A 27998-nucleotide genomic window follows, 5' to 3' on the forward strand; every position below is an offset into this window, starting at 1 on the left:
CCACATTTTTCTTTTTGGTTTACAAAATGGTATATACAAACGAGATATGATATGTTGATTGACTCAACAAATAAAGTAAATATTAAAAAATCTAGCATATGAAAAAAAAAAAAGTTATGAATCCACGCACATCAAAAATACAGGACCTCGACAACATCCAACTCCAAGAGAAAACAAAGAATAATATACAAAGCCAAATGTCAAAATATATATATATATATATATATCATCTTTATTTGATAGACGTGAATCACATTGTGAATTATATAATCTTTTTATAAAGTAATTTGATTTTTGGCCCTTTTATCATTTATACAACAATATTTTTAGTTAAAAAATGTCAAAAATAGAAAGCGCAGACTCAGATACTTCAAAAATATAAAATAAGGAGAAAAAAAAGTGTCGAAAGAAAAAACACACAACATAGGCTCACCATAGCCTCGAACTTTAGACCCAGATGGTGTTTAAAAAAAAAAAAAAAACTGAGAAGCTCAGGCCCGGCTCTGCACCATTATCATTTCTGGTTCATAGCTGCCTTTCGCAGTCTTTGCATGACCGCGTCTTCATAAGCTTGATAACCAGCACCTACTATGTTGCTCTGCGGTTCTGCTTCTGCTGATTTCTTAGCGGTCAGAAAATCGGTTTGGGCTGCTCTCTGAAGAGGTACAACTAGCAATGGATTAGAGAGATGACCACACAATGTTCTCGTCGCTGCAACCTATAAGAAAAACAAATCCAAACAATCCATGATTAGGTTTGACATGTAATCAAAAAGAAAGAAACCAAAATATAATAATCATAATACTCACAGCTCCATCTTTTGTAGCCATTACAATAAGAGCAGAGCATTTCTTCTCGGTACTCTTAGTAACAACATCTTCAACGTCACCAAACTCTGAAAACACTTCCCTTAGCCTTTCTGCTCTATAACCTTCACCGATTCTTTCCCAAGAAACCTTCAAAGTTCTCTCTTTGTCGAGCTGAACACTAGCTCCTGCTCCAGCTCCACTTCTATCTTTTTTTCTCTTTCCATCTACACCACTCTCTGGAGTTTCAAAACCACTTCTCTTCTTCGCATGTTTTGCACGTATTCTGTCTACCTCCTCCTTGAGCTTCCTTGCGATTCTCTCCTCTTCATCATAAGGTCTAGCTGCATGATTCGGAGCAAAAGCAGAACGCTCCCTTTCCTCCAGATCTGACATCATCTTACGCCTCTTTGAATCTACTTGCGATTTCTTATGTTGTTTTTCACGCTGGATTTTCAGAAGATCATCAAACAGCTTTCGGGCTTTTTCGTCTTTGAGAACCTCGTAAGATGTCTTGAGCCTCTGAAATTTCTCTTGAGCATCGGGATCATCTGGGCGTTTATCCGGATGCAAGTCCAAAGCTTTCAACTTGTATGCTTTTTTAATCTCCATCTCGCTAAGCTTCAGAGCTTCCTCTCCAGATGGAAGGCCTAGAACTATATAATGATCCACAAAACCCTCCATTTCCTTCTTTCTTTTTTTTTTCTTCTTCTTCTTCTTCTATGCCAGACCACCCTACTGCACAGAACCACAAAGGAGTTAGTGCAAGTGATAGACAAGCTCTGGAAAATATTCAAGCCTTCAAAACAACACTATAGAATGTACAAATAAGATACATGAACAAACAACCGTAACAATATAACGCAATTCAGGGTCTAACCAACAGACATATAAACTTGAATAAGCTTACAATAAATTAACAGCCAATGCAGGAGGAAAAAAGCAGATACTATGCATGTCTCAGAATGATCTCTAAAACGAAATTCAGTACGAGAAAACTTTGAACACAGAACATAGTGAACCTAAAACCTAGGAAATGTTAAACGCACCTTGATATTTTGGTGAAACTCTTCAATTACAGAGCGATTTGTTCCAAAATAAAAATAAAAAGTCTCTCCTTTTAGATTCCTAAACCCGTCAAGCATCCAAGACGTCAGTCCAGTTTCTTAAGGGAATTTATGAAGTCAGGAAAATAACCTAAATTCTCAATGGATATTATATAAAAACTTGGACTGTTGTTAAATATCGAAATCAATAATAAGTCACAGCAAACACGATAATTAATTTCATTATTCGAAATCATACCTTTGAATTCCTAAACTCTTGAAAGCGTAGAGACTAAAACCCTCAAATTCTATACAAATCCGAAGATGACAACTGCCTAGGATTAAAGTGAAATCCCTACGAACCAAAGCGGAACCCTAAGAACTGGAAGTTTCCTTCTCGTGGAATTATCGAGCAAGAACAATCGGAGAAAGAAAGAAATAGAGAAAGTAGGGATGGAGAAATCGCGTTACCAGGGAGGGAATTGGTATCAAAGAGGAGGAAAAAGAATCAATTGATTAGATGATTGAATCAATTCTTCTTTTCCTTTGATTTTTATTTTAATTTAGCAAAGCACATGTTTGATGGCCAGTGTGGTGAAGATGAAGACGATGGGGCTGGGGTTAGAGAAAAGCCAAATCTGATTTTAGAGCTTCGCTGATTGCGAAACCAAACCAAAAGAAATAACCGGAGAGGATGAAGTTTGGCAGGTCGGTTCGATTTTGATTAAAAATTTGTTTTCTCGCCGGAATCAATTTGGGTTGTCGTCTTATGCCGTCTTCCATCTAATAGGGCCGTTTTGTAGGTAGAAGTGGGCTTAAGGGCCTAAAGAGCCCACTATGGAGAGGGGATATGTAATTTTTTTTTTTAGTCGTGAGGAGATATATGTAATTTAAAAACACAAACTGGCCGGTTCGGATTAATAATAATATAGTTTGAGATGTTTCTGAGCCAAATGATGAGCCGAAGACGAAACATATGAATCAGATAGCAAAAAGGTGATATGACCTCAAGAACAGGGAGAAATAAAAGAAAAGATTGAGTGGAAGATTACTCCAAAAAAAAAGCTTCGTTGTTGAATAAGAGTCATCAGAGAGAATATACATCAACCAACAACTACTACTAAATAAGAGTCTTTACCTTCACTTCCTACCTGTTCCTAAACTTTCCAGATAGATGCCTTAACTGATCTCTTAGTCTCTTTTTTTTTTGTTCAGTTTTAGCAGAAACCCTGTACAAGTCTCTAAGGGATTCTATGTAGGTGAATCGATCACTGATGAATCTGTGCCTATTGTGTTTCTGTCGTCATACGGGTAAAGCCACTTGGGTTGACACTATCCCTGAAGAGCACGCACAGCGTCTGACATTTCTGTTAGCTGCTGTTCCGCTTTGGCTTTCCAAGTCATTAACTCTTTCAATGCTTCCTGAAAATATAATGTTTCCCAAAAAGATGCAATGTGTGTTAGTGAATTAAGCAAAGGCTATGAGAAGATGGGAGGGTGGTAAAGTGACATCTACTCAAAGACGATGACAAGGGTCTAGAAGGCTAGAATATTTTCCAAAATTGATCATCAAGTTCAACTAAAACACCTAACCAATGCTTCTAATATGCTTGACCACCTCACCTGAGAAAGAATATTTGGGTCGTCAATATCTGATCTTGGACCTGCAGTCATTGAAGAACCCGGGGTCACCTCAGCTTTGTCCTGGTTTGAGCTTCTGGATTCAGCTCTGGTCATGCAGCTAAATAGGGAAGCAAAAATATTAGACAATAAGAAACCACAAAGCCTACTCCTGGACCAATAAACCAAGTAACCGCTCTAACCTTTCAGTCCTTTGCATTTCGGAGTTGAGCAATGACTGTTCCTCAAACCACATTTGGTCTTGGAAAGAGCTTTTGCAAGCATTTGGTGGAAGCGAGTAGGTATCAGGCCTGACAGCGTCTGGTAGGACATCGATAAGGTCAGCATCAACATCCCATGGTTCGAAACCATTTCCAGTAAAATCATCCAAGTTGGCAGTTTGCAATATATGTTCCCAACTTTCAGGAGCTGAGCTGAAGGAAGTGCTCCCGTTTGCCTGCAGATTGTTCTGCATGTTTGAAATTGCCACCAGCTGCTTATCTACTTTATCTTTCCACAAAATTAATTCCTTTACCATGCACTGTAAAAAAGGAGAGATATGGTAGACAAAAGCTTTATTAGGTTAAAAATCATCCCTCGGCAAAAAGCTTCAAACAAAAACTTTTTACTTGTTTTTAGTCTAGACCTGTGTCGAAGACAATGAATTTGAGATCTCCGCAATTTGCTTATCAGTCTTTACCCTCCAACTCATAAATTCCTTCAAAAGTTTCTGAAGAAAATGGCAAAACAGAAAAGTTTGGAGTCTCTAATAATGCTAACCCTAACATATTCCTTGAACAAACAAAAATTAATCTCAAATTCACCTCAGTTGCATCAGCATGATTTGGTAACTTTTGCTTCGATACCAGATTTTTTATTTCACTGCATACCGCAAAGAAAATGAAATTTCAAGTGGACCTCGATTTCAACAAAGCAAATATTGAAGCTCACAGTATTGCAAGCATATTACCTCTTCATTGTATCAATTTCTTCCCTAAGCTTTGAGGAGACCGCAGATGATTCATATGATGCACTCTCAATCTTCAACCGAGATGGTGGACTCCAGTTAGGATCAGGAATTCCAGATTCACGTTTAATTTTGACCAAATCAGACACAAGTTCTTTGATATCACTGCATACCGCAAAATGGAGATTTCATGCGCATCTCAACTTCAAAAGAAAATATAACGAAACTCAGGAATATTGAACGCATATTACCTCTTCATTTTCTCAATTTCTTCCTCAAACTTTGAGGAGACCACAAACGGTTCATGTGATTCACTCTTAATCTTCCACCAAGCTGGGGGTATCCAATTAGGATCACGAATTCCAGATTCAAGTTTAATCTTGATCAAATCAGCGCTCTCTAGCCAATACTGCATGGTTCCTTCAGTATTGTGACACCTCCTAAACCGATCAGTACCACCTGGTGTTACATTTCCGTCACTATGCTTCAACAAATGGTCCAAGAGCCCAGTATCACCGATTGTCTTTCGAGCAGTATTTCTTAACTCGCGCCGCGAAATAGGTGTCTCAATAGAAGCACCTTTCTCCTTCAAAATCTCCGCTAGTGTTTCCTCCCCAAACTTAATCCTGCATAAAACAATGCACTTGATACAATTATGAAAATTTAAAGGGTAATAAGCATGTTTCTAAAGGCTTGGTCTTTTTTACCTTTCAGAATTCCACCGATTGATCATTCTTGACTGCTTGTTTTTGTGAACCACTAAGCTACTTTCTCTCTGGTCTGCAAATTTTCTAGATTTATCTCCAAACGAAACACCTTTCTCCTTCATCATATCAGCTAGCGTTTGCTCCTCAAACTTAATCCTGCGTAAAGCAACGCACTTGAGACAAATACGAGATCAAAAGGGTAAGCATGAGCTGCATGACAACAAAGGCTTGGTCCTTGTTACCTTTCAGTAAACCGTCGAGTGGCTATCCTTGGCTGTTTGTTTTCGTGAACCACTAAGCTATTTTCTGTCTGGTCTCCAAAAGGCCGAACTCGAGGGAGTCGTTTTCTCTTCTGGATTCCACATGTTACAAGAAGCCCAGCTTCTTCCTTCTCTAACTTGACTTTGACCATGGCTTTTCCGGAGCTGTCAGACATCTCATATAGCCTATCGCGATTTCTGTAACATTTCACGCGATTCATGTTTTAACTGACGCAATATCACCAAACACCTAAATGATGCAGATGAAATGAAATCCTAAACCCAGAAAAAAAAAAAAAAAAGAAGCAAACGCAACAGAGATAATGTCGAAGCTAGGGTTTTTTAGTTCCATCTCTCAGAAGAGGCGAGGCGACATTTTTACAGCCAAAACAGCGAGACTATCTCAAAAGCATTAAAATCAACGCCATAGAAAAAAATCACGACTGAAATGAAATTCATAACGTAGAGGAAGTAAAAGGATCAGAGCAGCACCTTAGGATGGCGGTAGAGACGAAGAAGACAAAGCAGAGGAAGTGAAAAAGCCGTCAAAGTGGAGTGTCGAGAGCCCTAAAACCGCCAAAATCCCTAAAAACCTTCTCTTCTTCCCCCTTTTCAATATTTGCCGTTATTGGTGTATTTCTTTCTTTTTTTTTAATTGTTGAAGTTGTTTTAAAATCAGAGTATAGTCTCGCTAGAACAAGACGGTATAGCAGCCAATGATATAGTGAACGCGTGGTCAATTCTATTGAATCTACCATGGACCTTCACGCAGAGTATTACTACTTACTCAAAAGGCAGATATGGAATTTACTTTTGTCTTGTTCTTTGCACGATGACGCGTTGTATTAAAAGATCAAAAGCCTTTTTAGCTTCTTTTTTTTTCCGTCTATTAAAATCAGAAACTAGTACTACTATAAGCAATTCAAATCTTTATTAGTCCGTCTAAAAGGTCTAAAATGTGATTATATTGTTTGCAAACAAAGATACAAGTTTTCAGATATCTAAGCTGAATTGGAAAGAAAGAAAGAAGGAAGGAACAAATGTAGAGAGTAATGTAAAACCCTTAGATTTAGTTCAAGGATATGAGAATGTGTGGTTCTTCTCAGAGAGTAACAAACAAAAAAGTTAAGAAATGAGAGGAACATTATATAAAAGTGAACTGTGAATCTGAAACAAAATGTCTAATAACCAGAGAGACCTATGAAAAATGCTCGTGTCTTTAGCTTCCACAAAACAAGATCCCAAAACCGAACATCTATCTTTCAAGTTAAAAATGTATAGACTGATTGATTGATTTGACTGAACCTAACCTGTTTGGCTCTTCTTATACTTTCTTCTTTTTCTCCAGATTTGCAGCGACACTTCTTTGCTTATGCTTCCAAGAAGGAATCTTACCAGGAAAAGCCCACCTGAGCAACCGCTCCCACGAGTAGCAGATGATGAACATAAGCAAAGCCCAGAGGAGAAGCTTATCCCTCATACCCTCAGGTAAAGGAACCAGCTTCAGCGAATCGTTCAGGTCCCTGAACAGATCAGAGGCGATGACGGTGAAGAACCCTGCTCCAGCAATGAGCGCGTAGAAGAAAGGTTTATTTTCCCTGATACTCTGGTTAAACGGATGTCCCATATAATTCACAGCAAAAGTTGCAACTTGAAGCACCATGCTCACCATGTACGACACCGTATTCACCAGATTTGGATGGAATTGTGCATCTGGTTCGATGCATTCCTCGGGCATGTGTTTCTCAGCTTCCTTCACGGAGTAGATCAAGAAGGTTATGTGAACAGCAAACTGCCCAAGCAGAGAGAGGAAGAGGTACATGGAGAAGACACTCGGGTGGGGTCGCTCTGCAGAGAGGGTTTGAAGCGGTCGAGCATGAGAGATGAAGAGGAAAAACGCAGCTGTTAATACTCCGCTGATTGTAGCCTGGACATCCCCGAGCTTCACACCGTCTAAGTACATAACACTTAGGACATAAGCTGTGGCAAGACAGTTCAGACCGAGAATTTTGAACATCTGTAGAGTCGTCACCAGTGTACTACGACCTTGTCGGATTATGTCTGTCACTGGGGCAACCGACGCATGTTTAGCTGTGAAGGGAGATGCCATTGATGCATCCCCAAGTTTGACTAAGGGAGCTGACCGGCCATCACCATCATCATTGTTTAGTTCATCCATCATCTTCTTTAACTTTTGTCTCTGCAATTCCGCAGCAGTTAAGTGGCGGTTTTGGGGTGTGATCTTTCCCTTTGATGATCCTTCCCCATTCTGAATTGCGGTTTTGCTTGCTGGTTCTATTGGCACTTTCGACTTTTTTGACTTTGACTTTGAATCATCTTTAGACGAGTCTGATCCACTTGACGAGGGAGGTATAGTATTCAGTAAGGCCACTCCAACATGGGCCTTGAAATGTGAACAACAAAAGTCGAATCATAATAAAGAAAATAAAGCATATGCAACTTTTGCTTGGAATCTGAAATGTTAAAAAGCTCAATCTTGCGTTACCTGCTTCAATGCTCCGACATCATTTGTCCCGTCTCCACACATCAGAGTCCCCCTTCCTACGGCTTTAAAGGTAGTTAATATTAGCTCCTTCTGCTGTGGAGCAACTCTCGCAAAAACCTGAAAAGAAAAATGGCAACAACTTCAGACCCTATCATAAATAGTTACTAAAAAATACTGAACCAAGTGAAAGATTAAAAGATGTAATTACCTTAACAAATGGAATGACTCGCGAAACAGCAGATGTAGCCTGTAGCATTTCAATGCTGTCACCTCCAATACATAAATCATGCGTCTCTGCAAGGGTTTCGATCTCTTTGTCACTGAAAAAAAAAAACAGGCCAACCTTTGTTAGTCAGAAGCCGGAGAACGATATTGAGAATAAGTGTCAGATCTTTTCTACTTGAGCAATCAACACAGCAAAGCAAAATACTTCAAAGGAAAAACACCAAGGCGGACACACTCAATGACAGAAAAAAAAAAAGCCAGCATAGAGAAAGAGCGACTATTGTGACAACATGCAGTTCTGGTGTCATGTGACTACCTATGGTCGTATAAGTTGAGAATACGAATTTACTTTAATCCTACAGTAACTGTTATTAAAATTGACTGCACCTGTAGGGTATGATATCCTTCTCATCAGGTGACACCCACTTGTATTCGTCACCAGTCTTTGATTGACCAAGAATTAAAACTGGGTTTGATACAATATGCACTTGGCTTGCAACATGACAAGCTGTCAAAGCTTGATCACCTGTAATCATCACCTGAAATCATGAAGGAAGCAGGATAAGAAATCTTGTGTATCTGAATAAGTAGGAAAGAATGAGCAGCAAAAAAAAGACATGGCGACTGAAAAAGGGAATCAAAAGAACCAAAATCTATAATCTATATAATTATATTTTCTTGCTTGAATAAAGAGATAGCTGCTTTGCAGGTAATTTGTACTGAGTTGAAAAGGAGCTGAATGTGTGCATTATAAGATACGCAGTATAAATTACCAAATCATGAGATGAATTCTTCAATTCCAAGAGAACGGTGGCTGAATCTGATCTAATGGGGCAGTTGAAGACCTGTGATGCATGATTAAGCCATTATGAACCAATAATGATACCAGACCATCAATTACAGTCCAAACATATGAAGAAATAAAGCTGCATAAGAGAAAGTAAGGCTGCATAAGAGCATATTGCCATTACCGCAAACCCAGCAAAAGTAAGGTCATTCTCAACAGCATCTCTTTCCATGTCTCTAGCTTCACTGGCCTGGATAGCATTATAATACATGTAAGGTACAGCTTACGAGCATGTCAGCAGAAGCTTGCATAATTTAGAACAAAACGATGCTGGCGGTTTTATATTGTTAACTACGAAAAGAACAAATCAAGAGGCATGACGAGTGCATCACCACAGATAACTAACTATTCCACCAGCAGATCTGAGGAGGCCAGACTTCTGATATAAATTTAGGTTGTACGTCAGAGATTCACACACAAATATCAATAAATTAGCGGTGAAATTCTGTTGTCTACGTCTGTAACACGTATTACTGACAATACTTGCTAGGTAAAATATCAATTTTTTTCAAGACGCCAACAGGTTCATGAGTGAGAGCATATGTAACTACCATCATATCAGGAAGTCGTTTATATGCAAGAGCTAGAACTCGAGATCCTTGGCGTGTGTATCTCTTATATGTTTCGATATATGATGCTGGCACATCCACAAGCCTATCTTGAATGGTCTCTGGTGCACCCTGACAAAGACATTAAATATAAGCATACAACATTTGGATCTGGATTTACTGATAAATTTTAGTCTACGAGTATAATGTATTAAGCATACCTTCGCAAACACGAAATATTCCTGTTGAATACAAACGATAACTGACATTCTCTTCAGATGCGAAGCAAAATGGTATCTCTGCATAATCTGCACCGCGTTGCCATTTCCTCTGCAGCAGAGAACATATTACAATGTGAAAAAACTTCTTCATATGTGGGCAGAAGGCTCTTTAAAAAAATATAATATAAAACCAACGTTCAAGGCTTGGCTCGTGCAAGCATATTTTTTCAAGATTAAGTATAACTAGAGATTATCTGATACTTAGGGAGAAACCATTAAGGTATATTTGATATCAGCTTCAAAGAAAGTGATGGGTACGTAAGATGCAGTATGAGGAAACGAAAGATAGTGAAGCAGGGCCTAAAGCATTATCCACGTTAATATTATCAGCTATGTAAACTTTCATTCCCATAATCCCCAATCTCCAACCAACTGCTTCACAGCTAGACATCATTTGTTTCATCTACGCTGTCCAGTCAGAATGACGGAATATGCCTCTATAGGAACAGGAATCCATAAACAGAACCTCGCAACTTCAACTTCTAAGAAGAACCTATTATGATTAATGCAGTACGCATCCTTATTCTCAAAATCTATACGCATAGTATTCATAAGGTTAAATAGCCACCATGGGCAAAGACTCAGAACAATAAGATGAGATATTAATAAAGATGTCAACATTTACCTTCTCGGCAAGGCCTTTTCATCAGACTTGTAACTCCAGTCAATTCCTTTAAGTGCAGCCTTCTCAAGAGGATCCCCAACCTGTAAGTATTGTAAAACATAGTAAAACATGACACATTTTTGTAGTGATATTTAACGTTTCAAAAGCAATGCACAAACGGTTCAAGAAAGACGACCATAAGTATAATATCATACCAGCTTGTTGTCTACAAAGACCAACGCATGACAAGAAGCCAAAATCTCCAATGTGCGTACAGGAACCTTGCTCATATCAGTCTCTGCTTCTTCACGATCAGACAAGCCCCCAACTCCTCGAAACTCCTATGTAGCAGCAACGAAAAATATGTTTACCATAGTATCAAAATCAAGCAAGCATATCCCATAACTTTACTTGACCTTACCATGTCATCTGACGTGAGTGTACCAGTCTTATCAAAACAGCACAAATCAACCTATCAGCAAAGTGAAAGTGAGGCACTAATAAGACAACAGTACATTCAAAAACGAATATTAATTCCTTGCAGAGACCCAAAGGCTCAGCATAAAGAGTTCTTAAGACCAACAAATAGCCAAATGAGGTACAACAGATACTACCTTCCCGGCAAAAGGGATCCTGAAAGGCTCTGTGCAAAATATCCCACGACGTGAAAGAGCAAGTAATGACGTATTGACAGCAATGGATAATTCCATAGGCAATTCAGGCGGGATCACTGAGGTAATGATAATTGAACAGCCAAGCAAGAGCTTATATTTGCTCCTTGTAGGATCCTCGAGACCCTGCAAAGAAGTTTCCTCATAACTAGTACAAACAGACATTATTTAAATAAGAACCTGTAACAAATATCACCGTACCTTTACAAGAACATAGCCCGCAGCTATCACGGCAAATATAACTAGAAATAATATGAACAGACCACTCTCCCAGCTGTTTGCAGTAACCTATTTTTTTTACCAAAAGGATTAGAACAAACAAAATCTTCTAGCATGCTGAAAATGAAACAACAATAAATAAAGGATAGATCACTAACCCTCTCCGTAGAAAATAAAATTGTCCTCATTAGTTTTCCTTGGCTTGTCTCAAATCCAGTTCGCAGAACAACAGCTAGACAGCCACCATCAGGGGTTTTCAGAGGGAATGACTGACCCCAAACATTAGTTAGTATGTAACACAGGTTAAAAGAAATCACGGAATAAGAAATGGTTGATATTGTTAAGACTGAAATACCTTGTCGGGTGAATGTTGCAAGATCTTGGTCCCGCCAAATAAAACATGGTTTTTATCTCTTTTGATTGATAATTTTTTATCAGATCCTTCGCCGGCAACTGGAACCTACAATAGCCATCATACAATGTCAGTGAAACATAGGTCACACAACACTTTATAATACAAGGGTCTAAGCAATATATCTACTGTGAAGTAACGATTGCTCACTAGTTAATAATGACGATTCATAGTTTCAAACAAAGACACTAGAACCTATTACACATATTGTGAGAGAAGGTGCTGATACAATAATCAGAATGAAAGATAAACCAAACTTACTAAATGAGCAATGTTAACATTCTGAACACTTCAAATCCAAAGTCCGGAGAGTATGATTTTGGAAAAGAAGCCAACAAACAAAGATGAAGTTGAGGAGAGAGAAGTACCTTCCATTGGGGAGTTGACTCGCCTGTCAAAATGGCTTCATTTACGATAGCACTTCCCACCAGTAAAAGCATGTCCGCTGGTACTGTCTTATCCTCTCCTCCAGTATGAGATGAAGGTCTCCCAATGGACACAACATCTCCTGGCAGCAGATCTGTACCTAACAGCTTCGCCCACCTAAAATTTGACTTATTCAGACACCACAGTAATAGCGAAACGATCTTTAAGGTAAACTTGGGAGTTGTATAATTACATACTTCCCGCATCGATACACCATCACCGTCTGACTGTCCACCCTAACTCGTCTTAATTCTGTTAATGTCTTCAAGCGGCTTTTTGCCATTGTTGACTCAAACATCAAAAGCATGAATAGTGTGAACACACTGTAATACCAGAATTCATCCAAGCACCAAAGACCCACACAGAAAACCTGCAAAAAGAGGAATAAACACAGTACTTACATCAACAATAGCCGTGAAAAAATAAAGAACTCTAAGATACATGCATTATAAGTAAACAACACCTGAAATACAAAAAAAGGTTCCGTGCAGTTTTCTTTCATTAGCTTCTGGAATGTAGGTTGCGGATAATCAAATCTGCAAGACGAAGAAACAAAGTATCAAACCGGATAAAGGAACATCCGCACTTTGGATATATTCAGAAGGAGAAATGTTAAAAAAAAAAAAAAGAGGTTGGTTAGACACATTAAAAGAAAAACTGATCGCACAAATTAAGAGACAATCGAAAAAGAATAGCCAATCAAAAACATTATGTATCAACATTACAGTGAACTTTTGATATATACATGTATAAAAAAGGGTTTATAAGTCGACTTACACATTCCTTCCCCACTTTTCAGTGGCAGTTGCAACTTTAGCTTCTGTACCATGACCAGTACATTTTAGATAATGACCAAATGTTTCCTTTGTGGGGTAGGGAAGCTTGGAAAAGACTCCTAGCTCTTTTGAGAATATAAAACGCTGCTTTCTGAAGTCAAAGAAAATTTCTTCCATGTCTCCCAAAGATGCCGAACCTGTCATCTGCATTCAGCAAAAGGCTTAAACAGTTAGATACAAGAGAAATAAGAGTACTGAAAAAAATAAAGCATTCCAGGTCAAAGAGGACTCAATTAGTATAGAGCATAAATTCATAAAATGATAAGCACTGAACTTTACATATATCACGAGAACCAACAAGAACACAGAAAACAGAAAGCAGTCTAAATAAACTTTAAAAGCCAAACCATTCATGGAAACTGTTTTAGTGACAACTTAAGCATGGAAACTAAAATGAATGAACTTACTTGGCTACGAAAATGAAGAGGCACAACTTCTTTAGACCCAGAAAATTTGGCTGGCGTAACTTTACATGAATCTGCCTGGTTGATACTTTTAGCCTGTGAATCAATACACAGACACAGGTCTAATATAAACTTTTAAATCAAGTAACAATTACAACTAGCAGGATTTGGAAGAAACAAGAAAAACGGTATTACGAGCCGGTTACCTTGCTAAACTGGACAAAACACTTGAAATCCACCGACCACGCAGTGAAAAGCACGACTAAGATGTGAGAAGCAAGGAGACCACCAAAGGCAATGGTAGCATCAGTGAAGTCTATGCTGGGCACGATTGTAGTCAACCAAGTAGCATACAGAATCGCAAATGGCCAAACATCCAAGCGCCATGCCCAGTGTTTCTTCCTACATAAGTCGACCTTGTCCACTACCTTTCCTCCCACGCGAAAGCTCGACATCTCAAACCAAAACCTAATTCACCGTCAATCGTCTGAAGTTCCTAGGGTTCTACTTCTGCACAACGTTACAGTTGCAAACTAGTAATCGGTATCCCGCAGAAAAAAAGAACATAAAACTCAATTGGTATTAAGAAACGGTACAATAAAACAAATAGCTACGAGAAATGTCCCTGGTGTCAACAACTCAAACATCCTAATCGAGCAATTGAACAATAAAGTTTCCAGGAAAAAACTCAACCCAATCGAGAAAGTCGATTCTGAAGCAGATCTAAGAAGAAGGGAAAGAGACGAACCTTGAAACTGGATTTAGCTAGAAAACTGGAGAGTGGAGATCTAATTCCAATCACTAGGAAGATCGAATCACAGCTTAATCAAAAGGAATCTCTTTCTCCTTCGTCTCCCCCTCCACCTCCACCTTCACCTTCACGACTCACGATTGAGATTTTTCCCCAAAGATGCCCGATTGACGATGAATCGTTTTTCTTTTTTTCTTTTTTTTTGTAGACGCTCCGCTTTCCGTTCAATATTTTTTTTTTACTTCTATATTTTTACCGCCTGTAAATTTAATGTTAATCTATATTATAACTTTAATAATAGGAATAATGATAATTCTTTTTCGTCTTTTTTTTTTTTTAAATCATATCTCAAAAGTCAAAGACCAGCAAAAGCTTAGGGCATCATTATTTCTGATACCCCAAATAAGTTTCTTAATAATATTTTATTACTAAACATGGATTAGGAAACATTTTTAAAAAAATTAATGGTTTTAATGGTGCATTGCTAAAACCGTATTGGGTTTCTTATAAAAAAAAAACTTTTTGAATAAATATGTTTTATTTATGACAAATATAATTATTTGATAACAACATTCATAACATTAAGAAAAAGAAGAAATTTAGTGTGGATTGAATATTCCAGGATGCGTCGATGAAATTTGGTTTTTCGTCGAGGAGAAGAACATCGGATGTATCGATGAAACTGTGTAAAACAAAGAGAGAGAATTGACAAATAAAACTTCTATTTCCTTTTATTTGTTAAACCAATACTCTTATGCCACGTTGCAATAAGAAACACTCTTATTTGTTCCCAAATAAGGATCAACTTTTGCCCTTTATACTCATTTTCTTATTTTTTTGTTTTTTTTAATTGTTTAAGAAATGAAGTGAGTTATTGCGATAATGATGCTTTTACACCGGTTTCAATTTATATGATAAAATATTCAAAAACGACTAGTTGATTAACATATGAAAAAAAAAAACAATTTGACTTATGTATCCCTTACTATACCTTAAAACAAGCACAAATTAAACACAAAAGGCTAACCACTCAACTAAAAGATTTAGGTATATATGTCATGTTTTACGGATTAATGTTCATCGGTTCACTGTGAACCGTGGAGACGGTGGAGTTAGGAGGTACTGGATGATGGTGAACTCCGTAAGCCATGTGAGGTCCAACCATTCCAAAAGGTAAGACCACTGGTCTAACTCCAACCATTGATGGGCCTATGGTGGGCGTGCCATACGTAGGAGGAATATGTACCAATGGTTGCGAAGCCGCTTGCGTGTTCCACATGGTGGGTACTGTCCCATAGACAGGAAGACCTAGAGATGGTTGTGAAGTTGATGGTGGTGTGTTCCATATGGTTGGTGTGCCATATGTAACGCTGACGTCATAAATGCTTGGTCTCTGTTTGTGTTTGTTCTTAGAGTTTAGACGTGCGAAGTATTTCTGAGCATGACTTCCAACTTGAGTTGGTGTTCTTGTCACTACAAAGTCACGAGAAATGCTGCGCCAATCACCTTTCCCATATTTCTCCAAACCAAGAAGAAATTGCCTGCTCCTCAAAGAAAAAGAAAGAATAAAACTAGTGTGAAAATTTTACTCATTGTCCCGGAATAGAAAAGACACGTACACAATATTCGATATCTTAGTAATAAAAAAAAATATATATATTAAAACTGTAAAATCACAATTTTATAAGAAACTTATCTACCTTTGCTATCATAACAACCACAAAAACCATAAGCGAATTATCATTTAACAAATAAGTGGATTAGTAGTAACCTGTGTTCATTCGATGTCCAAGCAATCCCCTTTCGTCGGTTTTGCATTAGTTTTGGTTCTTCTTCTTGCTTATACTCACATTTGCGATTGTTGCCACACTCCAAATTGCTTGTTTCTTTATCATTTGTTTCTTCTGAAAAATCATAATCAGGAAGAGGTACACACCCAGATTCAATCATCTTAACATCGTCAAGTAAAATATCGTAGTGTTCTACAATCTGCTCTACGGTTTTTCCTGGAACAACTGCAGCAATCTTGTCCCAACGATTCTTATCAGTTTCGTCGGTATAAGTTGCAAGAGCTCTCTCAAAAGCAATATCATCATCCCTGCTCCACGATGAGCCACCACTAATTTTCTCTCCCACAGTCATTTTCCAAGCAAATATATTACAAATCTAAAATACTTCTGACAAAATACTCTAGAATGCTACACTATTGACTCCAAAAACCCCACAAACTAGCACTGATGAAACGCAAACTTTGTTTATTCTAAAGAACCCCCAAATTGAGTTGTTTCAAGAACTATTGAGCCTACACGGAGAGGGATCAAAACAGATAATTGAAACAAACACAATGTTAATCACAAGTGCCTATACATAGGTAGCGAGAGATTTTATAGATAAAACACACTTTGTTTTATTTATTTTTTTTCTATTTCCTTTTTTCTCTTGTTTCCTGTTTTTCTATTCCTAACCATATATGGTGCATAATACATTTTACATGTTACAGCTGGTACGGTAAACAATATCAACTTGACTTTAATTTGTTTCCTTGCAATAGTATATAGGAAATAAATCTATATTTCCAATTTTTACATAGTAATATAATGTGCCTAGACCCTCTGATATTCACTGAGTTGTCAGCAACATCTGTACAAGCCTGACAGTTTTAAGTCATTATGAGGGAAAAATTAATTTTACTAAATTTTGTCAATGCATGATTACTATAAGTATGAAATTAGGAACAGATAGTCAGATACCATGCGTTTCTTAACAAATGAAATTATATATATATATATATATATCTGTTAATTAGTTTGTGAGTAACTTTCAACCAGAAAGTAAGAAATATTTATATCCAACAGATGATTTAATTACACTTATAATTTAAAAGAAGAAGAGAAAAATTAACTCAGGAAAATGTAATCCCCGAGAGAAATAATCCTCGACTTCGCACACTTGATAAAATATGAAAATACGACGCCGTAACTTGTACACGTGGATGATGATTGGTAGGCATATCAAGATAGAATACAAAAGTCAACAACGCAAATGTTCGTCAAATAGATTATTTTCTTTTAGCAAGCTGCAGTGGAGTGCGTGCCGTTTTTAACTCCCTGACCATTTTCAATTTCAGCCTTCCGATCGTTACAGACACACGTGTTTACCGATCTAACGACTGTGATTGCTGCTGGTTCAGGAGACGCCAAAGTGCCTAGCTTCAGCATATCGATGCTCACCTCTGGCAATTTAGCGGCCTCGAGTTCTTTCTCCATCAAATCCGACGGCGTTTTGCAGTATTTGAAAACCACGTAAAGTATCATTTGAAGTGCACCGAGAACAAACCCAATCACGTTCGGGAACTGCCAAATTCGACAGAAATTTTAAAACGATTAAAAGATCATTTATTTAGTGCTCAAAGCAATATAAACTACTTTATTTTTTTTATATGAACTTTACGCTTTATAAATCCATATCGGTCGTTCAAAAAAAAAAAAAGATCCATATCAATATATAGTACGGTTATTACGTGCAATATACAATTGATGATTAGAAAAAGATATAGAGATAGAACTCCTTTTTGTAAAAGATAATGTCTTTAAGGTTTTTCTTTTAAAATACATAAAAGGGAGTATCTTTAGCGTTTTGTGGGATATAGAAATATGTAAAACGACAATAATACCGAACAAAAGGGTTATGCTTTTTGTGAATCCATATCTCTTTTTATCTATGATTATGATATAGCTTCACTGTGCCTCAGGTACAATGAAACAAAAGCGTTCACTGTGGCTCAGGTACAATGAAACAAAAGTAGCCATTTTCATGCAATTAATGATGATTAATTATGATGACTTACAGCAACATAGATATCCTTAAGAGCAAGACCATAAAGGAGCCAGACGACCGCACTGAGGGTAAGTGACACGGATAAGCTAAACGGCATGTACTCCACACTTTTTGTCTTTATCACCGTTCTCTGTTTGTAATCAAAAAAATAATTAATCATATTTTCGTTTAATTTTAACCTGTGATTGATATATGTATATATATATATATACACAATAATACTACTTACGATAATGCTAAGCGGCGCAGCGAAAACGCAGACAGAGAATCCGACACAAATTCCTCCGATGATCTTCGCACGTGTGGTTCCTTTTGCCAAGAATTGGCAGAGGAGGAGAATCAAACAGAATCCTCCAAAGTTCATCAACAACAAGAGCTTCACCGTGAACATCTGCACCCAAATGCCAATACTTGATATCTCATTGAAAAATAACCACGTAAATTAATATTATTAAATACTACGTGTATATGTTGGTATAACGATACAACATACTCGAGCTTTCTTGGGAGCAAAGGCAACAAAAATGGCGATGTAGATGGTTTCGATGAAGCAACCAAAGGAGTTGATGGTGACGAGAAGGAAGACGTCTTTCTTCTGCGTAGCGTAGTAGAGCCACAGCATTGCGCTGAAGAGCGCCACCACGTAGGGAAGTGATTGAAATCCTTCTGTGGTTTTCTTCTTCCAGATCCTATAGAACGTTGGCCTGCGTCCATATCGAATCATATCCCAACTCTTAATCTTAATTTCTCAATTGTTTTGTACATATATATGATGATCACATATATATAGTTCTAGCTAGCTAACTATGTATAGTAACATAAACACATATATGTGTTGACTTATATACACTCATGTTGTCGACTGATGAAGAAACAAGAACATAGTAAGACTGATGTAAGTACTTACACGGGAGAGAGGAAAACAGCAAAGGAAATGAGGTTTCCTGAAAAGTCACGATTAAAATGAAAGTAGCGTTACTAGATATTAAAGGTTTTAATAAAATTTGGATATAGGATAGGTATGATGATATCAAAATTTGATATAAAAGGAGATAAATTCAGACCGAGCAAGCCGAAGGCAAAGGCCCATGTGTTTTGAGTGTTGAAGATAGCCATGAATGTCGATCTTCTCTGATTATAACTTGGTTTTCGTTTTTTTTGTTTGGGTTTAGGCTTTTGTTTAGAAAGGGAGAAGAAGAATTCTTCGAAGTAATTAAGAAATATTTTAGCTTTGCAAGTATTTATCTTAAATCAAAAGCTGATGGCACGACCTTAGCATATTGGGGACTTCAAGTATATATAGGGGGAGACGTCTTCAGAAAAAATGGGAATGTGTTATTGTTTATGGAAAAGAAAATAAAGATAAATGTTTTGTGTGAGTCATAATCATGATTTTCATTTTAAAAAATAAAAAATAATATGATATCTTAAAAGTATAGTATTGTTTATGTATGTGTACTACATAAATAAATGTCCTTGGAAATTTATATACAGAACCAATCCATCAACAAAATAACTTTATATGCATGTCGATTTCGGTTTAGGCCAACTCTTTCTTTCAATAGCCTTAAGCTAGATTCTACCTACTTCACACATATCTATATATGTGAATACATTATCATGTTGCTTGTATTTTCTTGGTTTATAACCTCATTTATTAGGATAAAATTACGAGGCTCTTGCTTAAATTACGTTCCCAAGAAAATTAGTTCACGTGACATTGTACGTAAATACATTTGCCGTTTTCACTTTTAGCCACTTTTTCATTCTAAATTTACGTTTCCCAATTTTAAGAAAATATTATTACTACACTATTTTGCCGTTTCTCAATCATTAACATTTTGTCTGTACGTACCCCCAGTTAAATAGTTTAACAAACCAACAACTTGAAGAAAAAGAGGAATTTATAGACGTTCTATTCCAATTTTACTTGCATTCACATTTGTTTCATTTATCATATTCACTTTCTGTCTTACTTCAAAAAATAAAAAATAAACAAAACGAAAGAGAGATAAACTATACAATTAAAGAAAAAGAAACAAGAATGAGAGATAGACGGCTTAACTAAAATTTTAGACTTGGGTAAAATTAATATACAATAATTCTTAAATCCTAACAGTGTGGTTGGAAAGAAAAAAAAAAAGAAGAGAGACATAGTTTACATGCTTTGCCTTGGTCTACGATTTAGAAAAGATGTGCAAGTTTAAAGAAGAGGCATATCAACTCCTTTTATTTAACAGTTAGACAATTATTAATTATTTTACATCGGATGAAGATTTTTTAGCAATATGTACATCATGCGGTTTTTAAACTTAGATAGTGATACAATAACAATTCGAACTACTAAAATTCATATTTTGGTCACGTTAGCTAGACAAAAGTTAACTTCAAAATATATTATGGATGGGAGTTTTTTTTATATAGAATCCAACATAAAATAGACAAAAATGAGTCATGAACACAAGTAAGTGAAGGTTAAGACCTCAACTATGCTTATTAGGGGCCACAAATATCTTTTCAAAAATTTCCGTTCAGTAGGTAAGTATGCTATAACATGTTAGAGAGGAGGGGTTTTTGAAACTCACCCATACTTTTTTTTTTTTGTTTGGGGTCAGTCAATTTTCAAATACGGTTATGACAGTAGGTTGAGCCGTCTTTTATGATCCACGCGTTACGTATTAGAACATCTATTCAAAAATAGTTATATCTATCCGTTGTCAAGAGTAGATCATCGTTTACAAAAAAAATATGATAATGTAGTATGTGAAAATAAATAAAGAGCTTGAGTTAATTTTAAACAATAATATTGGTGGATTAATTTGGGAAGAACCAACCTCTAATAATTCATAACTAATAGGACAAAAGAACAATAGCATGAACTTCATTTGTGAAACTTTAATCTATATCAGACTTTTATGGTTATTTGAACGTATCAATTTAGGTTAAATAGTAACTTATTATGCTGATTCACATGGTTTTCATTTTTCAAAGAGTTCATTCTTTTAGGGTGGTTTTCTTTTTTATAGTAAAAGTTATGAATGAAAAAGACATTGATTCAAGTATCTTATATTTCAAGTAGATAATGAAGAGACTGTTCATTTTTTTAATAACATCTGAAGAGACTGTTCAATATTTAGAAAAATCCATACATATCTGAAAAATGGACTAACAAATTTCCTTGATAGTAATCTGAGTGATGTTTAGATCCATAATTGTAAGAATTAACACTGTACTACAAGAAAAGAATAAGTAGATTACTCGGTGAGAAATTATTATATTACCGTATTTGAGTTTAGTCGTCATAGCATTTCTCATATATAATTACTACTTGAGTAAAATTATGGGTTTGCTACATATGACAATCATATGACAATTAGATATAATTTAACTTGACTACTTGGGTTTATAGCATTTCTCATCAATATTTTGTGGGTTTGCTTTAAAGATATAAAAGTGGTCGGTAGGACTATGGTAAATAACAAATGTCTAAATCGGCTAGGTCCGGTTTAACTAATCGCCTTAAACTGATATTTAAAGCCTTTATTTACGTTATTTTAGATTCGTTTTTTGGAATTGCCCTTTGTTAAAAATGGTTTACGTAATCGCTTCTTGTGGTTATTATTCGACCACTCGTTCGTGTGGATATTCATCATATAAACATAAAATAGTACTCCTATCTTATTAGAAATATTAATATGTATCAACAATATGGCTCCTTTCCCCTCTTTAGATTGAGGATTATTCTATTGTAAAACTGCCCAATCATGTAATTGAAATACCTTTTGACGATCAAAAATGACTACAGCAGAAATAATCAAATGTTAAATAAATATAGTGCGCTTCAAAAATATATTTACATTCAATAAATAAATTCCACTACTTTTTTTGTACTGCTCAAAATTTAAAGTTTAAATCCTAGTCCCTATACACAAATATCACATTGATGATACTTTACTCAATAATATTTCGTGGCGACAGAAGCAAAATTTCCCCCCGATCTCGTTCATACTTAATTATAATTTGTGAATAATTGATTATACAATCTTTCCGACCACTACAAGCCTTTCTCAACTATAATTGACAATATCCTCTAAAAATAAACAATAATTGACAATAATTTCGCGCGCAAATGTGCCTAAGCAATATTTCCTTTTTTTTTGGGTTGGAAAAGTAATGTTTCCTCTTGACAACAAAAAAAGTAATGTTTCCTCTAAGTGCATCAAGAAAGAAAATTAAAAAGCACCGAACTATTTACTCCTTTATCAGTAAATCATATTATTAATCACTTCAAAGGCTAGTGAAAATGATAATTATATATATTCATGGTTGTAATCAACTTGATACGTAGGCTGAAGAAAACTCGACGGCAGAAGAAAATCGGAGCAAGAAAGAGATGATAGCAAAAAAAAAAGTTACGAGGTGAGCACTGATTAGCAAACAACAAAGTATAGCAGAAAGACGAACTGCAATGTGGTTCTTTAGTGTATCAAGTTGCTCCTGTTCTATCCAATCATCTTCTCTCTATGTTTTCCTTGTTTCTCGTTTATTTACTTACATGTTGGTATTATTTGTTTGTTTGTTAGTTAACTTTTATGAAAACGATTACACATTAATTTGAATGGTTTTGACTGGAAGACCATTCAACATAAGTTCTCCTCGCTCTGCATGTATTCCTTTAAATCCGTCTTAATTTTGACTAATCAGTCCAAGAAATAACCTTAAAATTTACTGGCCACAGACGTTGTACAGTATATATAACATGTTTTTATATTCATTTTCTTTCAAATTCAACCACCATCAAAGACTTTTCAGTTTGAAAAAACTAAAAGTTATTTACATACACATCAAAATTAGTTGCCTCTACAAGAGTTTCTTTTCTACAGAACCATATTTTTCCCTTTTTTCTCAATATAAAGTTTTTATCTGAGCCATACAAGCAAAAGAGAAATGAGGTGCAGGAAAGATCGCCATCGATTGATCATATGATGACGTCACGCGTTATTTGAATCCTTTTATATTCCAAACTTTTTGGTAAATCATGGCTTACCATGTCTATCGTGAATCGTGACGTGGGATTATGTTTCATGCAGTTATTAAATATTTATAAGATACTTGAACTACATTTTTTTGCCCAAGAAAAAAAAATGTATAAGATACGAGAAGACAAAAGTTTAAATGAAACATGCATGTAGATAACGAGCCTCGGCTTTATCTAGAGGCCCCTATATATATAAAGAGAAAGATGTAAAGATAGATTCAAGAGGATATGATATGATTGGCCGATTTTGTTATTGCCACTAGATAAATATCCACAATTTTAAACAATTTATAGAAATTCCACGTATACATAGGAAAAATATTTGATGTTTAAAAGTTCATATAATCAATTCCCGATTTCCCAGTCTTTGTACGGTTAGAAATCGTATTCCTGCAAACTGTGATTATATCCCAATTTATAATTTTCGAGAGCAACAGTTAAATATATTCGTAACAGAGTGAACGGAAGTATAAGTTCAAGATAATAATAAAGAAAAGCTCTTGGGCACACATATGACTGTATGGTAAAAAGCCAAACTTTTGGGAGACGGATAAAAATAATAAGATTAAATACGACATATCCTAATCTTTCACCAAACGTAAGAAATCAAAACATTCTAAAAGCTAATCACATCCAATCATTCATTGCCATTACATATAAAACTTTATGCTACTGTAATTAAAGGCATGCAACAGTTTCCTATAATCATAGGAAATAGTTGTTAAAAAGGTTCTGATCGTATATACTATACTCACGACTCAAGATCTTAAAAAGGTTTTACCCACTATTATAATTTCTTAATGTTGTAAGAAAATTTCTTGGCATCGCTAAATTTGACACAATTACAGTCCTGATTAGTGATTACCAACAAAAAAAGAATAGTACCAAATGTTAAATTGTTGTCTAACTTACAAAACACATTTCAAGAACAAAAGTAAACCGATCCAGTTAAAGAATATTGTCTTTCTCGGTTTACTTCTGCTCTTGCTCTCTGAACATGCTCCGTAAGAACTTATAATTCCTCCTTCTGTACAGTAATATACAAAGCAAATTATATTTGAATATAGGTCGATTTAGTTTAGATTATGTGTCAGCAAGAAATTATTTTACAAAAATATCGAAAAAGGTTTTCAAGTTTCTATTCTCCACACAAGGAAGACTTGAGTTATTATATAATTCTCTTACAAGGTGTGAAAAATCTTTCAAAAATCTATTTTATCAAAAATGAAAAATTAATGACTATTATAAGAAAATAAATACACAGTTAAAGAAAATCAATGTTCCAATTATATCAAAATTTATGTACCCTATAAGATGTTTTCCTCTATCGAATGAATTACTGAAATTAGAAAGAAAAAACGTTTAAAAGTTTTTTTAATACAAAAAGGAGATAAGGTTTACATGTAACCTACCAAATTGGATTTTTGTTTTTTGGGTGGAATGATATCTCTAATTATTGAAGGCTTTATTGGACATTATATGAGTGATGATTCCACTCCCATGTAAAGAAGAAAGGGATAACATCAACACTTTGTGTTTTTTTTTTCTTTCTCCTTTTCTTTCACTTTATTTTTATAAACACACTAAAAACAACGATGCTGGTCTTCCCCAAAATCTGATAGAACACTTGGCAACTTGTTTAGTTGTATTATGGGTTTGAGAGTGCGTACTAAATATCTCATTATCATATTGCCTATGAAAATTCCAATTAAATCCGAAAATATGAATTAAATATGAAGATTATCTTCTTATATCTTCTTCCATCATAAGGTAAAACGTTTGAATAAGGTTCCATCCTTTGGCTTTAGTACAGTTGGCCGGCAGCTTTGGTACACCACAATTGCCCCTCTTTTTTCTTCAAATATTATATATATATTTTTTTTAAAAAATTGTTCTAAAAATATTTTTAAGTTTAAGACATATTACTCACGTATATATACATATAATAATACACCGGTTTTGGATACTAACAAACTAATGGAACGTAGTAGCTATGTCATGCATATATATTAAAATGTTTTACGAAAGCATTCTTATGCCTAAGGTATGGACGAATTTATAAACGATGAAAATTCAATTCGGTTTCATATTTTTCAAATGCGGGCCAGAAATTTGAAGACCTCATTTTAGAAGATGAAATTCAATTCGGTTTCATATTTTTCAAAAGCGGGCCAGAAACTGAAGACCACATTTGAGAAAAACAACCATACAAATAAACTTTGGTAACTTAAGGTAAACTATTGCAGACTTGCAGTCACGATGAAAAGTAATCGAATTAATAGACAAACAAAGTTATATTGATTACTATAAAAAATAAACTTATATTGAATATCATTCAAAACTAAAATTCATCTATAGTATTTAACAACAATGTCGTCATACATAGTCACCAAATCTAAATTTGAGAAAGAAGCATTGGTTATCCTTTTCTATTCTATTTCGTTGGTTCATGCACGATGAAAACATTGTTTTTTTCTCAAAAACCGACTTGACATTGTATTCATTTGAGCGATGTAAGCCTCTTTTAATAAAAGAGAGACTCTTTTGGTATTAACAATGACATATCTAATTCCTCGAAATCCTTTGGCAACTATATATCCTATATGTTTGTTTTTTTTCTAAAACAGTCAGCCTCCTATCTACTCGTAGGTGCAATATTCACATGGAAAACAGTCGAAGAGAAGGAAGTAAAGAAGAAGTTTCTTTTGGTTTAATGTTAAATACTTAATGTAAAGAAGAAGTTATAAAACTAATGCCTAATTAAAATCGAAGTATTTATTGAGGCTTAAAATTAAATGCCTTTTAAACCAACTATATATATATATATATAGATTAATTAGTAATGTCGAGTTCGTTATAAGCTGTTCTAATTTATGATATGGTCACTTTAAGATGTTTTTTTTTTTGGACGGCCATTGTAATCATATTAGTCTTAGAAATATTGTAATGAATGCAATAAAATAGAAAAAAAGTAAATATAAAAATATCAGACAAATGAAATAATCCAATTTTGCTGTCCTCTAAACGTTTTTGTTTTCAACTTCTAAAAAAAAAGAACAGAAATTAATTAGCTTACAGTGGCTCTAGTTTATTTTCACATAGCTGGAAAGAGAAGAAGAGGAAGCACAGATGTTTATCTCAACATCTATAAATATAAACTTTTGCAGTACGAAGGCATCTGGTTCTATGGTGTAGTGGTTAGCACTCTGGACTTTGAATCCAGCGACCTGGGTTCGACTCCCGGTAGGACCTTGTTTTTTGTATTTTGTTAATCTATTGGGCCTTGGTTTAATTATTGTGGTCCAATAACTTCAATCACTCAAAGCTGATCCGGCCCATTTATTCTATTTCGTTAAATTAGTTTGACTCCAAGCTACGTAAAATCTAAAATAGCACCACTTCTAACGATTTCGAATTGCAGGTTACATATTTTCCTATAACATGCATATTCTTTACAGTTTGCAGAATCGTGATGTTTTGATATTTGTTTAATGCAACGAATGATTTACAGTATTAATAACCGAGTATTGATTATGGTATGTTCGATAGTAAACAACATAGCAATGCAAAGGCCCAAAACTGAAAACCATCACAAATGAAAAATAAGCAGAACAATCTTTGAGCAACAGAGAAGAATTAATGGCTGATGCCATAATTTGTAAACAAAAAATCTGATGTGCCATATTATAGTTTGGGTGTCATAAATCACATGAAAATCTCATTTTACCCTTAATGAATTGGTTTATGGCATATCTGATTTTATCCAAAAATAATATTTAAATAATTTCGTAATTAATATATTAAAAGTAAAACGAAAATTAATTAAAAATATGATTTTTGTTTTCTTTTCTTTCCAATTCATGTCTTCATCTTCAACCCCAAACCTTCTAAATCTCATTTTTTTGCTTTTGTCTCTTCTTCCTCTTTTCCTTCTTCATCCTCTGTAATCAATTTCTTGTCTTTATCTCCTTTCTCTACCATTATTGTTGAAGTTTCAAAACTCAGTTAGATTTTTATTTAGAGATTTGAGGATTTCACAATTTAGGGATTAGATTTCATAATTAAGGGTTTTTATTTAGAGATTTGCAAATCGGGTTGGTAACCCAATTTATATGATGATTAGATCTTTGCATATATAATTTGTTGAATATAGTTGTTGAATTGTAGTGATTCTTAGATAAATTAGAATTAAAACCCGAATTCATCATCAAATCTGCAGAGAAGGACAACTGGTACGAATGGTACAACTAAGAGATAAGAGGACAACTAGTACAACTGGTACAACTATGAGATAGAGGACAACTGATACAATTAGGTATAACTAAGACAACTTAAATAATTGCTGATTGGAAATTCTTTTATTATAATTGCAAATCGGATTGGTAACCCAGGTTTATCTGACGATTAGGTATTTGCATTGATAATTTCTTAAATAAAGTTATTGAATCATAGTGATTCTTAGGTAAATTATAATTATACCTCAATTCATTACCAAATTTGCAGATAAGGACAACTAGTACAATTAGGTATAACTATGTACAAAAATTGATATCGCACATAGGTGCACATGTTACTTTGACGGATAACTGGACACTTAGGAAAGTCAATATAGTCTAAAGGATTTTATTTTTAGCCGAGGATGCTTTCCGGATGGAAATAAACAAGGTACAACTGGACACATATGTACAACTATATGTAATTCTTTCATTAGAAATTAATAGTGATAAAAGTATGAATATAAAGCAAACATTCACCTAAAAATGTAAAAAAGTTGTAAACTATAAGGAAAAAAATTAAAAAGATGGATAACATGAAATTATCATTTTTCTAATACATATTATTGGTTTCACATCAAACACCCTTTATGATACAAAGAATTGATAATGTTAACAATCTTATGATGGAAAAGAGCCAAAAATATAATTTTGCATCAATTATAATATGAAAATGTTGTAAAAGGACTACAATAGTCTAAAATCATGTGGAC

At 35.0% G+C, this 27998-nt stretch overlaps 5 protein-coding genes and 1 non-coding gene across 14 annotated transcripts; 1 reads left to right on the plus strand and 5 right to left on the minus strand.

Moving 5' to 3' along the window:
- Positions 1–369: 369 nt before the first annotated feature.
- Positions 370–2497, minus strand: LOC18011500 (dnaJ homolog subfamily C member 17). Of its 9 annotated transcripts, XM_024151809.1 has the most exons (5): positions 2324–2485; positions 2112–2207; positions 1856–1934; positions 810–1544; positions 370–718 (listed from the first exon to the last, which is right to left on the minus strand). In XM_024151809.1, exons 4-5 carry the CDS (start codon positions 1488–1490, stop codon positions 515–517), a joined length of 885 nt encoding a protein of 294 aa, XP_024007577.1. In that variant the 5' UTR covers positions 1491–1544; positions 1856–1934; positions 2112–2207; positions 2324–2485; the 3' UTR covers positions 370–514. The 9 variants fall into 9 exon arrangements, with proteins under 9 accessions (XP_024007577.1, XP_024007579.1, XP_024007575.1 ...); XM_024151811.1 differs by lacking the exon at positions 2112–2207 and having other exon boundaries at positions 810–1541; positions 2324–2486; XM_024151807.1 differs by having other exon boundaries at positions 810–1541; positions 2112–2486.
- Positions 2498–2900: 403 nt separating this feature from the next.
- Positions 2901–6039, minus strand: LOC18013420. Its single transcript, XM_024151745.1, has 10 exons — positions 5899–6039; positions 5389–5604; positions 5147–5302; positions 4691–5065; positions 4443–4604; positions 4297–4354; positions 4119–4202; positions 3676–4013; positions 3476–3593; positions 2901–3274 (listed from the first exon to the last, which is right to left on the minus strand). The coding sequence occupies exons 2-10, from the start codon at positions 5580–5582 to the stop codon at positions 3185–3187; spliced, it is 1575 nt and encodes a 524-aa protein (XP_024007513.1). The 5' UTR covers positions 5583–5604; positions 5899–6039; the 3' UTR covers positions 2901–3184.
- Positions 6040–6449: 410 nt separating this feature from the next.
- LOC18013421 (probable manganese-transporting ATPase PDR2) lies at positions 6450–14305 on the minus strand. Its single transcript, XM_006394564.2, has 22 exons — positions 14134–14305; positions 13592–13895; positions 13389–13481; positions 12923–13125; positions 12609–12681; positions 12343–12515; positions 12088–12262; positions 11663–11767; positions 11466–11576; positions 11290–11376; positions 11032–11214; positions 10839–10889; positions 10633–10758; positions 10439–10518; positions 9754–9862; positions 9536–9664; positions 9109–9174; positions 8911–8982; positions 8525–8676; positions 8121–8232; positions 7913–8029; positions 6450–7810 (listed from the first exon to the last, which is right to left on the minus strand). Exons 2-22 carry the CDS (start codon positions 13838–13840, stop codon positions 6731–6733), a joined length of 3546 nt encoding a protein of 1181 aa, XP_006394626.1. The 5' UTR covers positions 13841–13895; positions 14134–14305; the 3' UTR covers positions 6450–6730.
- Positions 14306–15199: 894 nt separating this feature from the next.
- Positions 15200–16278, minus strand: LOC18011776 (transcription factor SRM1). The gene is made up of 2 exons (XM_006394565.1): positions 15908–16278; positions 15200–15677 (listed from the first exon to the last, which is right to left on the minus strand). The coding sequence occupies exons 1-2, from the start codon at positions 16276–16278 to the stop codon at positions 15200–15202; spliced, it is 849 nt and encodes a 282-aa protein (XP_006394627.1).
- A 676-nt stretch (positions 16279–16954) lies between these two features.
- LOC18011969 (bidirectional sugar transporter SWEET12) lies at positions 16955–19260 on the minus strand. Its single transcript, XM_006394566.2, has 6 exons — positions 19038–19260; positions 18881–18917; positions 18467–18677; positions 18203–18364; positions 17984–18103; positions 16955–17489 (listed from the first exon to the last, which is right to left on the minus strand). Exons 1-6 carry the CDS (start codon positions 19087–19089, stop codon positions 17205–17207), a joined length of 867 nt encoding a protein of 288 aa, XP_006394628.1. The 5' UTR covers positions 19090–19260; the 3' UTR covers positions 16955–17204.
- Positions 19261–26191: 6931 nt separating this feature from the next.
- TRNAQ-UUG lies at positions 26192–26263 on the plus strand. Its single transcript has one exon. It is a non-coding gene; the product is annotated as a tRNA-Gln (tRNA).
- The last annotated feature ends 1735 nt before the right edge of the window (positions 26264–27998 follow it).

The sequence above is a fragment of the Eutrema salsugineum genome, unplaced genomic scaffold (assembly GCF_000478725.1).
Source record: "Eutrema salsugineum unplaced genomic scaffold, Eutsalg1_0 scaffold_6, whole genome shotgun sequence".
In the NCBI taxonomy this organism is placed as follows: domain Eukaryota; kingdom Viridiplantae; phylum Streptophyta; class Magnoliopsida; order Brassicales; family Brassicaceae; genus Eutrema; species Eutrema salsugineum.